The sequence below is a fragment of the Sylvia atricapilla genome, chromosome 7 (assembly GCF_009819655.1).
Source record: "Sylvia atricapilla isolate bSylAtr1 chromosome 7, bSylAtr1.pri, whole genome shotgun sequence".
Lineage (NCBI taxonomy): Eukaryota > Metazoa > Chordata > Aves > Passeriformes > Sylviidae > Sylvia > Sylvia atricapilla.
The window spans coordinates 13340419-13352768 of NC_089146.1; the positions used below are offsets into that span (position 1 = coordinate 13340419).

Genomic DNA, 12350 nt, shown 5'->3' on the forward strand with positions numbered 1-12350 from the left:
TAACTGCTCCTGAAACATTAACAGAGAAGACTTCTCTGGATTTTTACATGTAAATCTTCTCCCCTCAGAATACAGAAGAGTCATAATTTATCTTTATCAAACCCTAACATTAAATTAATTTTTTCATGCACACATGCACTTTTTTCCCTCAAAAAAATGCATCTTCCTTTTTTATTACATTCTAAACAACACCTGCATCCTGACTACTACTATGCAAATGCTGGTCTTTATGCACAACGTTGAAATGCCAATGAACCTTCTCCTTTCTGTCACCCAAAACAACTATTTCAGGTTTCCAGCTCCTCAGGGAGTTTTCTTTTTGTAGCTTATAATGCCAGGAACTCCTGCAACATTTGTTCAGGGTACATTTATTACAGCCAGCAGGGGAAAATTAACTGTAAATTGGCAGCAGCTTGGCTTTTCAAATAAACCTAATTCTGAAGGAGCTGAGCATGTTAACTCCCATCAGTCCTTAAAAAAATTCAGCAAGTCTTTCCACCCTACGCAAGACATGGGAAGATGCAACTGAAGAGAGCCATCGCCTCTCCAATATTCTATTCTTTGAGCAGACAAAGAACAGGCTGAGAGGTGCCAGCAACAGAAGATGACAGTAATGTGGGAAATTTGACTAAAAAAATACGTATCTGTTAAATAAGGCAACCATGAGACACAGACTTTTGAAAAATACGCAAATTAAGCAAATTTTATGCATTAGTACACTGATGTAGCCTGTTCTAGAGAATGGGGAGGGCTGGGTAGCAACCTAGATAAAAATACAGAATTTGTATAGAAATCTCAGCAGAGTGAGTAACCTAAAGAAAATACAACTGAAACCAGAGTCAACGCAAAGTATGCTACATTTTTTACACATTAGAACAGACCAGGTATTTCCACAAATTAACTCACACTTGGTATGAAATAAACGACCTTGCAAAAATAATCTAATAGATTGCTGACAACCCCCTACTGCAGCCAATTATTTTATTTGTTAAAAAAATCACTACACCTTTAATAAAAATCACTGTTACAGCAAATAACTTTCTAACTCAGTTTGAGTAGAAGGAACGTGATTTGGAGGCAAACAGCATTTCAGAGTTTACAACATATAAACATTTGATTGATGTGATTTATGTTTGCCTCTCTTTTTTCCTGCAAGCTTAACAAATACTGCACCTTTTTTTTCTAAAAGCAAGCCCTCTGGAGTCTTCACTCAACAAAAAAAAAATAAATTCCTGTATGACTTCTGGTTTCCACACAGGCTTTTATGTAGACTAACCCACAGTTCAAATAAAAATCAAGATAATGAAAATTAAACTGCTTTAGAGAAGTAACTTAAACAGGAAATTGAACAGTTTGGGACTATTTAGTTCATAAGCAGAAGCTTGTCTGAGTTTAAAAAATTGTACAGGTGAGATGTAGCACCATCATCCAATTCACTGAGGATGAAGTATGACACAAGCTAGAGAAAGTCCCTTGGTTTTGCCTGGGATAGAGTGAGGCAGCTTTCACTGCACAGCTGCGAGGGCCTCACTACCTGTGAAAGAGAAAGGGTACAGTGAGGCACTCTAGACTTTAATTGCTGCAAAACAGCAACACCATCCTGGTCAGATTTGCAGAACCCCTGAACTACTTCTGTTTCTAGAAGAGCTACAGACACACTGTCACAAGTAGCTTTCTTTATTGCTTACCCAACTTATGCATCACTGTATTTCTGTCCTGCCTTTGTGGTGTTTAACATCTAGGACTGATTAAAAAAAAAAAAAAAAACTGAAATGAAACATCTCAGATATTTTTTTTCCAGTTCAGAAAGCCTTATAGAAAAAGTTGCAGCTGGAAGAGAGAATCTTAAAAGCTGCTCAACCAGGAATCCATAGGAAGAATATTCTGCAATTGACCAGCAGGCAGGAGTAGCAGGGTGAGAAGGCATGTGGAATTCTGATGAGCTGTGGAGGAAGAAGTCAGTTAAACAGAGTTCCAGGTCACATTCTATCTTCTTTATTCATGAAACTCATCACCTACAAAACTCTGTATCCAAAGCAGCCTGCAGCCAACACTTCCAATAAGAGCAAAGTCTTTAGAGCTTTAAATTTGTAGTGTTTCACTCCTGGCTTGTGCTCAGAAATAAGAATTGGCAAGCAGAGGATGTTAGTGGAAAGCTTTCTAACACTCAAAATACTACCCACCAAATGAGTATCACAGAGGATTTAAAAAAGAAATTATCTTCATCATCATTTTGGGTGAAGGTCACAGCAGGCAAACTGCAACAAACTGAACTGCATTCAACAAAAAAATGCCTGACCTACAGGAACTGAAGTGAATGATGCCTATATTTGGCAGCAGTAAAACTCCTCAAAACACGGGAAAATGATGGAATCATCCCCAAATCTTCACCGTGAAATTCTGGTCTTACCATCATTAATGACATCCAGCATTGCAAGACTAACACAAAAATATAAACAAAGGCTAGGAAAGACCACATGGCCTCATAACTTGTAGTTGGAGGAGAAACATAAATAGGAAGCTACTTTACTATGGACATCATCAAAACTTACAAAGACATACTGAAGCCTGCCCATCCCCCTGGCACGGCAGCCAAGAGGACAAGCTACAGAGCAGGTATAAGCACCTTTTCAAGCAGCCCCTTCTGCAGCAGATCATCACCTGAAGATCAGGCAGATCACCCAAGACAGAACCTTGTCATGGTAGCTCTCAGGGAAATGTCTATTTTACCAGTACCTCTCACAGGAAAAATAGAAGGCATAAAGCCACACCCAAATTATAAGAAATAGCCCTTAATTGTAAAATGGTCAACAAATGGGTGCTCCAGGGTTTGGATACAGAACAAATACACCATACTCACAGGATTAACCCACTAGGATTTATGACTCATCTCTCCTTCAAAGGTCCAAATGGAGATCTGCTGGTCTCTAACTTTTTTTGAGCTGGAACTACTCTTGCTTGAACTGTACATTGACATGCAAAAGAAACAGGAGATGATTATATATAGGATTTTTTTGTCTCCTCTCAGAAAATCTGTAATTTAGATGTTTAGGTTTGCCAATAAAGACCAACTCAGCTGTTGATGGATTGATGTGAATGAGATAGTATCGTCTACAAAAATGTGAAGGTATTTTAAAGTTTTAGGAAAGAGATATGAGTAGAGAAATTGATTAGTCAAAGTAAAAAAATAGAGCCACCAATTTTTAAGGAGTGCACGTCTATGTTCTTGGGATTGCACGTAATTCTCCTTTAAGCATTCCATTTTCTTCTACTCATTGAGAAATTACTGCATTTTTGTAAAGGAAAATGACAGGGAGGGTGTGTATTATGATTCACCAGTAGACAGCATTCATTCTATTGGTAATCTGAAAAACATTCTATTCTATCAGACAAACTCTACTGTGCAAAATCATTTGGCTCAATGGAGCCTCATCTTTGAGGTCAAATACCTAGCCAGTAGAAAGAGGGAGTCCAGGGCCAGCTGTTAGCTTCTACCCATCAGACTGCATCCTGTGATTGCAAGTACCAGTCTCTGTACGAGCACAGTCATCCATCCTCCTCCCTGCCAACCCCTCATCCCAACGGTCTCCTTATAGGCTATAAGAAGCATGTTCATTCAAGCATTCTCAAGTTTTCTTTTTCATACATACAACAGCCAATAAAGAGAAACACTGCGGTAAGAAGTTCTCTCTGTGGCAACAAATGCTGCCAGTGGATTCTCGTGAAACCAACGAGCAACTTGTCTGAACCTCCCAACTCGGGAGCATTCCCAAGAGCAGAGCTGTGGCACCAGCCACAACAGAGCCAAGTCATCCTTCGGAATGGATGTGCTTAGTACACGTTTACACCGGAAAGGAAGAGACATCCTGATTACACCAAAACATTACAACAGTTTCCTTAATGGAGATGTCTCTAGCACAATGATTAAGCATAAAGAGAATAAAACCCCAAATATTTACAAAATCAAGTCTTACATACTTTCTCTTTAAAGTGAGGAAAACAGTCCAACTATCCAGTGCAAACAGGAATTTGTTATAACACTAAGTTTCCTTTACAAATAAGTTACTAAAATAATCCTATGGAAGTAAGAAAGTACTGATGAGAAGGCTTATAGAACTATCCCAGCAACATATAACCTGAGGGGAACAAAAAATGCTTTTATTAATGACAATACTACACAAATACTGCAGAGGCTTTTTTCCCAAAAGTTCTTGTAACATGGTGATCTTCTAAATTTCTCATATGAAGCAGCTTTCTCAGTTTAACAATGTATTTAGGGCACTGTCTAGTTGAGTGGAACTCACAAGACAATTTCTATCAATAAGCCATTCACACGAGCCTGTCATTTCTGTTCAGTCAGTTCCCCAACATAAAATGAGTATATCCGTATGCATAAGATTCAAGAATGGAATATAAAAATACAAAGCAGAATCTGTTTTCAGTGCTACTAATTGCTTGAGACTTTTAGTGTTATCATATTCATTAAGGATGAAACACATGCATGTTTATAGGGGGTTAGAGGGAGTTTATAATAATGAAGCAATAGGTCTTCATGCCTAGGAAAGCTGCAGTTCTGACATTCAAATCATTAGGAAAGCCTAAAGAATGTTCTGCTCAACGGGGGAGGACGTCTGCTGCTTCAGTAGCAGGATGCCAGACAGCACAGTATGCTGCAATTCAACTGACCTATCATACTGAATGAGTAAAGAGGAAAGTAAAGTCACACAACATTATGCCCAAATAACTCTATCTGTTAATCTAAAAACATTATGTTTTTCAGAAAATATCGGTAGAACACAACCCTCCTTTTTCAGACACTTAAGCAAAAAAAACCATTAAAACTGCATTGTATGCAGCAAGCAAAAGCACCTCCCGGTTCCATCCCATGCCAGAAATACCATTTGAGGTTTGAATTCCTTCTTCACAAATTCCTACAAGTCTATTCAGAGTTTATCTTCAACTTGGCAAAGAGCAACAGCAAGCAGTCACTACTTAGAATTCTGTACTGCTCTTTAATGGTTTTCTCCTATGACTGATTTAGCATTCAGTTACTACACAAATCTTCACTGTATCTCAATTAATAACAGCTGAATAGTACTCAGAACTTGGTAAACATGATCTGGGAGAAGAAAAATGGACACTTGGTGTTATCACATACACTGAAGTCTGACCTGCAGTATTTCCAGAACAGGTAACTCCCATTTTGCCTGTTGAATTCCCACCAGTTTTATCCAGCTCTACCTTTCAACTGAGCTCCCCTGAAACACATTAACATCAGGCAAAACTCAATATTCAGCCAAAAGCCCATTACTGGCAATAGTCAACTTCTTACAAGGAAAAAGGGGATCAATTTTTTTTTTCATGTTGCGTAACTACATAATGTCCTAGAAGATGTTTTCTATGACAAATCTAAATTCAAAGGCAGTTCTTCTGTAGAGATTATAAACACTTGTGAGAAAAAGAGCCTGAAATTCTATTAAAAATTTCATTATCTCAACATTAGTGGCTATGATACAACACAGCAGCAGACGTTTTACACAAAAGTTATGAAAAGGCAGGCACTTTTTAACTCTCAGTTTTTCTGGGTCACTGTAAAAGTGATCCAGAAAAATTTTTAAGGGACCCAAAGTTCTGCCACATAAAAGATGTTCCCAATCTCAAAGCAATATCACCACTCAAGTTTTTAAGTCAATAAAGAGTTTCTGTAATCATTTGTTTCCTTCCATTTTCTTTACTTCCCCCACTCATATAGCCTGTCTTCCTATATATGAGTCAGTTACTCAAACTCATACACTGGTAATGAGAAAGGAGCGTATCAAGTTATAGTCTCATTTTTTAGTACAGTATCATAGTGACAACTCCAAAGGCTGAATACAGAAATGATAATCAAGCTGTTCATTGAAATTTATCAGTTGCCAAAACAATGTATACGCTCATTAACACACTGTAGCTGATTAAGCATACTAAGAAATATATGGGAATTAGGAGTTTAAATAATTTCTAGCAAGAAAAAGTACTTGAAGACAGAGCTTAGAATTTTTTTGGTAAAACAAAGATTATGGATTCACCCCGCCCCCTAGTAGAGCAAAAAAATAAAATAAACTTAGACAAACAAGGATAGGGAAAAATAACAAAATCTAGAGACCAGGTCCAAAACAAAAGTACACAAATGCCACTCAAATACAACTCTATTGCTTTGCCTTTATAAAGGACTAAATACTTATAATTTGCCCAAAACAGAAAAATTGTCATAAAAAAAGGACTTCTTTCAAAACTTTTCACATATATCTTCTGAAAAAGTCTTCTGGTTTTGCAAACATCTTTTGTAAGAATTAGAGTCAAAAAAAATATCATTCTCCCTATCCCAAATATATTTAGAGGAACTACAAGAACATTTAGTTCTTCTGTTTAGCTGGCTGATTTACAACAGCAACACCTAACTCCAAAACACTAATTGTCATGTGGTCAGCAAGCAGGAACAGAAAGAAACTAAGAAAGCATTTTATTAGTAGAACTCACAAAATTATATAAACAATCAACCTGCAGCATTAGCTCTTCAAATGCATCTAATTTGGGAAAGATCATCAATACACCCCAAATCACCTATTGTTTTCCTCATTCTAATCAAAACCACGCCATTCTTGAATTAACCTACTATCTTATTGCTTCCTACTCAGTCTGACTGCAAATCAAAATTCTCATCATCATTCCAGGATTAACTGCTGGCCTCTGTCTGGTCTCATGAATGGAAAGACACACTAATGCCTGTTACAAGTGGAGATCAAGTTCTTGGAAGACAAGACAAGACTAATATTTGACTGTCTCTATCCACATTCTCAAAGGAGGCTCACAGAGGCTGTTGAGAGTGAGCCACTCAAGAATTTAACTGTGCCTAAAGTGACAAATTTTAAACCACAAATTGCAGTGCTTATTAATTTTGCTACACCACTTCTATGTCCCACCCATTCAGCTGGCTTCCAGGAACAGCACTGCAGGCAGCCAAAGCAGTCACTTCAATCAGCCATCCAGGTAAGTGCTGTGTATGCAAACATGAGTAAATGAACACACAGATGAGAACCACCATTTTCCCATCTCTGGCTCCTCCAGAGAGATAAAGAACATCTGGAGCAGCAAGACGTTTCACACATTTTCCTCAGGAAAGTTTCACTGCAGCTTAAAGAAAAGTCACAGTGGATTTCACTTAGCTAGTCTCATTTCCCTGGGCAGACATCACTTTCTGTACCAACAACATTCAAGGCCTGTGAGACAGCAAGCAAAGACCTCCAGCTGAGCCAAGGGCTCCACTGCAAAGCTGGTAATTCAACTCTTGCCTCAAACGTGGGAGAACAGCATTTCCAAGGGGAGAGATCTGAGCACAACAGTGCATCTACCTTGAGGGCATTTGGCCCCACGTGTATTTTAAGGAATTGCTTCCAACAGGACCACGCAAATCCAGACAACATCACAAGAGCCCATGAAACCCCTCCATGCTGACCCAGAACTCATCTTTTTCCTCTCATTCATATACTTGGGGGAGGGGAAAAAAGCCTCTGACAACTGACTGGAAAACAATCAACAGGGTGCCTTGTCCTGCATCCAAGGCTATGTCTTAGAGCTACAGAGAAGCAAACACAGTATCAGGCACAGCAAAGCAACTCTTTTGCAGTACATCTGTTCTTACTCAAGCAAAGAATCCTAAATGCAACAGATGACACACAACTCCTCCCTAAGGCACCAAAAAATCAAGTTAGGGACTGGACTGGCAATAAGGAATCATTAATCTACTGTATCTACCTGTCAGCAGGAAGCCTTAATGTACATTACTAAACAGCAACAAGAGCAGATCCTGAGTCACAAGAGTTCCAACAAACTTAGCTTTGCTCAAGTCACTTTCTGAGACAACAGTGACTCCCCTGAAAAATTATTTACAATTCTCACAAAGCAGCTGATCAACAAACGATTTCTTAAACGTCTATGACTACTCACATCACAAAATCCTAGACCACAGAAATCTCTTGATACTGTAACACAAAGTTCTCAAGTCCAGGCAGTTACTGTATCCTCCAGTGAATCTGACAGGATCTGCCCATTCAGAACTACCACAGTATCTCTAAAAGCCATTAAATTCAGTAGCATCAAGAAATAATTACTGTCCAATTCCTCAACTGAAATTGGCCCAGTGTTTTGGTTCAGTTAACAAAGCAACTTCATTAACTGAGGCAACTGAGCCTTCATGACCACACCTTACCAACACAGTCAAGAATCCAAATCAAATTTGCCAAGGAAAAACAGGAGGCTACAATAGGCAACTGCCCACCAAGTTCTCAGCTATCTACCAAAAGTGTCACAAGAGAAACAAGAGGCCTAACAACTTACTGCATCGACTTTCCTCTCATAATAAGTATAAAAAAAGTGCGAAGTAGTTTATACCAATTCAAAAATTTTTATTTGTATACGTGTACTCAAATATTTTACAATATACATGAATTAATACTTTAATCTAGTAGCTTCCTCTTTGACAGACAAGTGACTGTAGGATAAGACTACCAAACTAGACCTCCAGGAGAACTTCCAAAATGCAGAGCCTCTCAAACATTTTTGTGGTATTTGACAGTTCTATAACTAATAAAAAGTTCCTAATGTTTGTAACCTAGCTACCCTTTTCATTTTCCCTTCTACAGCTATGTAAGATATTCCTTGTATCAATTCTCCCTCCCTCTCCAAATACTTCAGGCACTTTAACAATAAAATTTTCCACTTAGCTCATTTAAAAGATTTTAACACTTAAATAAAAAGCTTAGAAAAAGAACACTTAACATGCCAACAGAAAGAGCAGCATTCTGTCACAAAGTATTCCAAGCATTCTAAATATTTTTAAAAGAAAAAACAAATATCCAGTTATCTTCAGCACAAACCTGTTTACGTGTGCACACCTCACAGCACATTTTAGCTGTTAATTATCTTGAGATAATCCCATTCCCAGGAAGATGTTACAATTTCTTAAGAAAGTTAATTTTAGAAAGAGCAAAGAGAAGGAAAGCAGCAAAACACCCAATCCATCACGTTACATCAGACAAAAATGCTCCAAAAGGTAATAAAATTAATTGTTTGAGACATCTGTATGATCTATTTTACTAACCCCAAATTTCCCCCCAGGAAAGCAATCTAATGCTGAATGATGCTTGTCAAGATAAGAAGAAATTTATCTTTTTGGCCAGTTGCACTGCAAACCTTGTAGATTGGAAGCCAGCTAATCAAAGCACTACAACAGACATGTTTACATTTCCAGTGAACAGGGGGATGGGAAGAGGATGCACAAGGCATAAAACTTTTTTTTAGCAACTTGAATGAAAACCTATTCGGCTTTTCAAGTCCTTATGCTGCTCTCCCACTCTACCTCTTTACACATCCTTGTATAAAATCTAGCTATGAAGCTCCATTACTCAAAGTGATCAGCAATTTTTGAACAAACTGGCTTGTACCCACTTTGTCCCCCTATGATGCAGAATAAGGTAGTCAACATTTGTATAAGGAAATAATAATAACAAAAAAGAAAACAAACGAAACAAACCCACTCCAGTTTATTTGCAAAGGAAGAAACACAAGGTCAAAAACATGGACTCCGGCCTCTGGCTGTCCTATAAAAAAGGCTGATGATTTTGACCTCACACTGAAGGGCATAGGAGAACATAGGAGATGACTACTAGGCATAAAAAAAATTCTTTAGATACTACTTTAATGGCAAACTGGCTACAAATTCATGAGAACTGTAGTACACCTTAAGTGTCTGGCATTTATCCGAAGCTTTCTCACACTGTTGGAATTTCTATCCTATAATTGCTTACTGAGCCTTCTAGAACAGTCAAGGCTTCAGCTAAAAAGGCAGGCACCCTTCTACTCCTTTCTAAAGGAATAAAAAAAAAGTAAATAAACAGGAGGAAAGGGACTTGAAATTCTTATACAAAGGCTTTGTAGGCCACCTTTAAGCCATCATCACGAGACTAATTCCAATGTCATCACAAACGCAAATCAAAAGCTGAAATCAATTTGTAAATTTCTTCATTTAACACAGCTGAAAGTAATTTTGTTTCTGATAAAGCCCATCTCCCGAAAGCATATTTTAGTACTCTGAACTATACTTTAGTGCAAAAGATCCCACTGACTGTTGACTCTAACAGCACCAGGAATTCTACAAACGTTTTGTAGTTATTACACACAAACAGCATCATTAGGAAAAAAGACTTTTAATGCAAAATATTTGTCAAGCTCTATGCGTCTTAAGGCAGCTTGAGGCATGACACTTGCTCAGAAGGACCAACATGGAGACCACAGCAATCTCTACTAGACCAGACTCAGCTGTTCATGATGTATTTAACATATCAGAAGCAAGTTTTTTCTCTAAATCTGCAAGAACAAGAATTTACTTCCAGTTTTGCATTCAGGATATCAAACAGTTGACTGGGCCCATAAGAAACTTGCAGATGTCACAAAACAGAGTCCATAAGATGTTGGCTGTACTTTTCACTCAGACGTTTTAGGAAGATGAACAATCCTGCAAGCCCTTAATTCAGGGCTTATAACTGGAATCTCTTTCACAAAGCAGTATTTGCAACACTAGGCCTTTCATCAATACTGAACAGTACCCCATTAGCCTTCAGCACCTGTTTCTTAGAGAAAAAAAAAAGAAAAAAAAATTTATGCTCAATTGGGTACAGCCAAAGAAAAACTTAAAGCTCCTTTCATGAAAAGGAAATCACCTTCCCATGCAGATAGCACCTCACCGAGCAGCTGATGCCAGGAAACACAAACTAGAGCGAAATTCACTTATTGTAACACTCAGAGTCCGTTTCAAGTTTGTTAGTCAACACGCAGAGCAGTAACAGCCATGCTGGCTGGGCAGCCGAGCGGGACACGCTCCCCGCCCGCCGCCATCAGCTGCGCACACCAAGCGCCTGCCCGGGGCGCCCAGCCGGGGCCGTGCCCGTGGCCCCCGCGGGGCCCGGCAGCCGCTCCGTGCCCCTCCGTGCCCCGCCAGCCCGGCCGCCCCCCGCGCCGGCCCCGGGCCTTCCCCCGCCGCCCCTCACCCCGCGCCGGCTCCGCGCACGGCCCGGCCGCCGCTCACCTTCTCCTGGGCCTTGCGGTAGCGCTGCAGCGCCTGCTGGGTCAGGTCCCGCACGCGGAGCCGCCCGTCCTTGCAGGGCACCACGATGCCGGTCCGCCCGAAGCACACGGTCACTTTCATCTCAGCGCGCCGCCATGCCCGCCCTGCCCGCCCGCGAACGGCGCCCGGCCCGGCGGCGCCGGCAGGTGCGGCTCGGCGGCCCCACGGGGGCGGGCGGCAGGTGCTCCCGCGGGGCTGCGCCTCGGAGCGCGGGCAGCGCCGGCAGCGAGGCCCGGCCGCGGCCTCTCCTTCCGCCGTGCCCGCCCCGCCCCGCCCGGCGCTCCGGGAGGCGCGGGCCGGGCCGGGCCGGGCGGGGCGGCCGCGGGCGGCGGCGGCGCTCGCCCGGGGCACGGGGCGCCGGGCCGGGCTTAAAGGAGCCGCGGCTGAGCGCCCCGGGCGGAGGCGTCCTCGCCGTGCGGCCGGAGGATGGGGGTCCCCGCACGCCGCGCTGTGCCCAGCGGGCGGCCGGGGTGCGCCCGCGCCGCAGCGCCCAGCCCGGTCCGCGCCGGCGGCCCCGGCCCGGAATGCTGACGCTGGAGCGCGGGGCTCCGCGGGGCTCCGCGGGCCGCGGGGAGCTGTGTGCCCGGCTGGCCGAGCAGCCCTCCCGCCTGCACGGCGCTGCGCTGGACCGCGGTAGGCACAGAGCATCCCTCGCGCATCCAGCAGGCCCCGTGGCGCACAAAATACACTTGAGAGAGAAACTGTGCCCAACCTGCTCCCTGGTGCAAGGACCGGGGCCGCAGCACAGCCCTCGCCCCGAGAAGCTGTGAAACACCTGCACACGTGTGCCCACCCCGACCTTCAGTGACTGACACGAGACCTCACATGCACCTTGTCACACCGCACAGCGACCTTCAGGCGCTCCCAAGCACCACATCTGCTCTTCAAGATACAGCAACACACGGAGAAGCCCGTCACCCCAATACAGTGACAACCCATACCCTTCAAAATGTTGTACAGCAAAGCCACACAGCCTGCATAATGGGGTGTGAGGGTCTGCAGCACTCCCCAAACACCTACTATTCTGCAAAGTACACTTTTCTGTGCTACTTGGTAACCAAGTAGCGCTCCCTGCATCTTACCTACCGCTAGACCACACACAACAGCACAAATACTCGACACAATCGTAACAGATCAATCTACCCACAGAGACGTGTGTTACTGAAAATCACCGCAAAGCAAAGGCAGT

The 12350-nt window shown here is 42.2% G+C and overlaps 1 protein-coding gene across 1 annotated transcript in view; it reads right to left on the minus strand.

Moving 5' to 3' along the window:
• Positions 1-11275, minus strand: part of PARD3B (par-3 family cell polarity regulator beta) — a 391688-nt gene extending 380413 nt beyond the window's left edge. Inside the window, exon 1 of the mRNA XM_066322656.1 lies at positions 11123-11275. Within this exon, the coding sequence (XP_066178753.1) occupies positions 11123-11242 (120 nt within the window). The 5' untranslated portion in view covers positions 11243-11275. The remainder of the gene's footprint in view (positions 1-11122) is intronic.
• Between the last annotated feature and the right edge of the window lie 1075 nt (positions 11276-12350).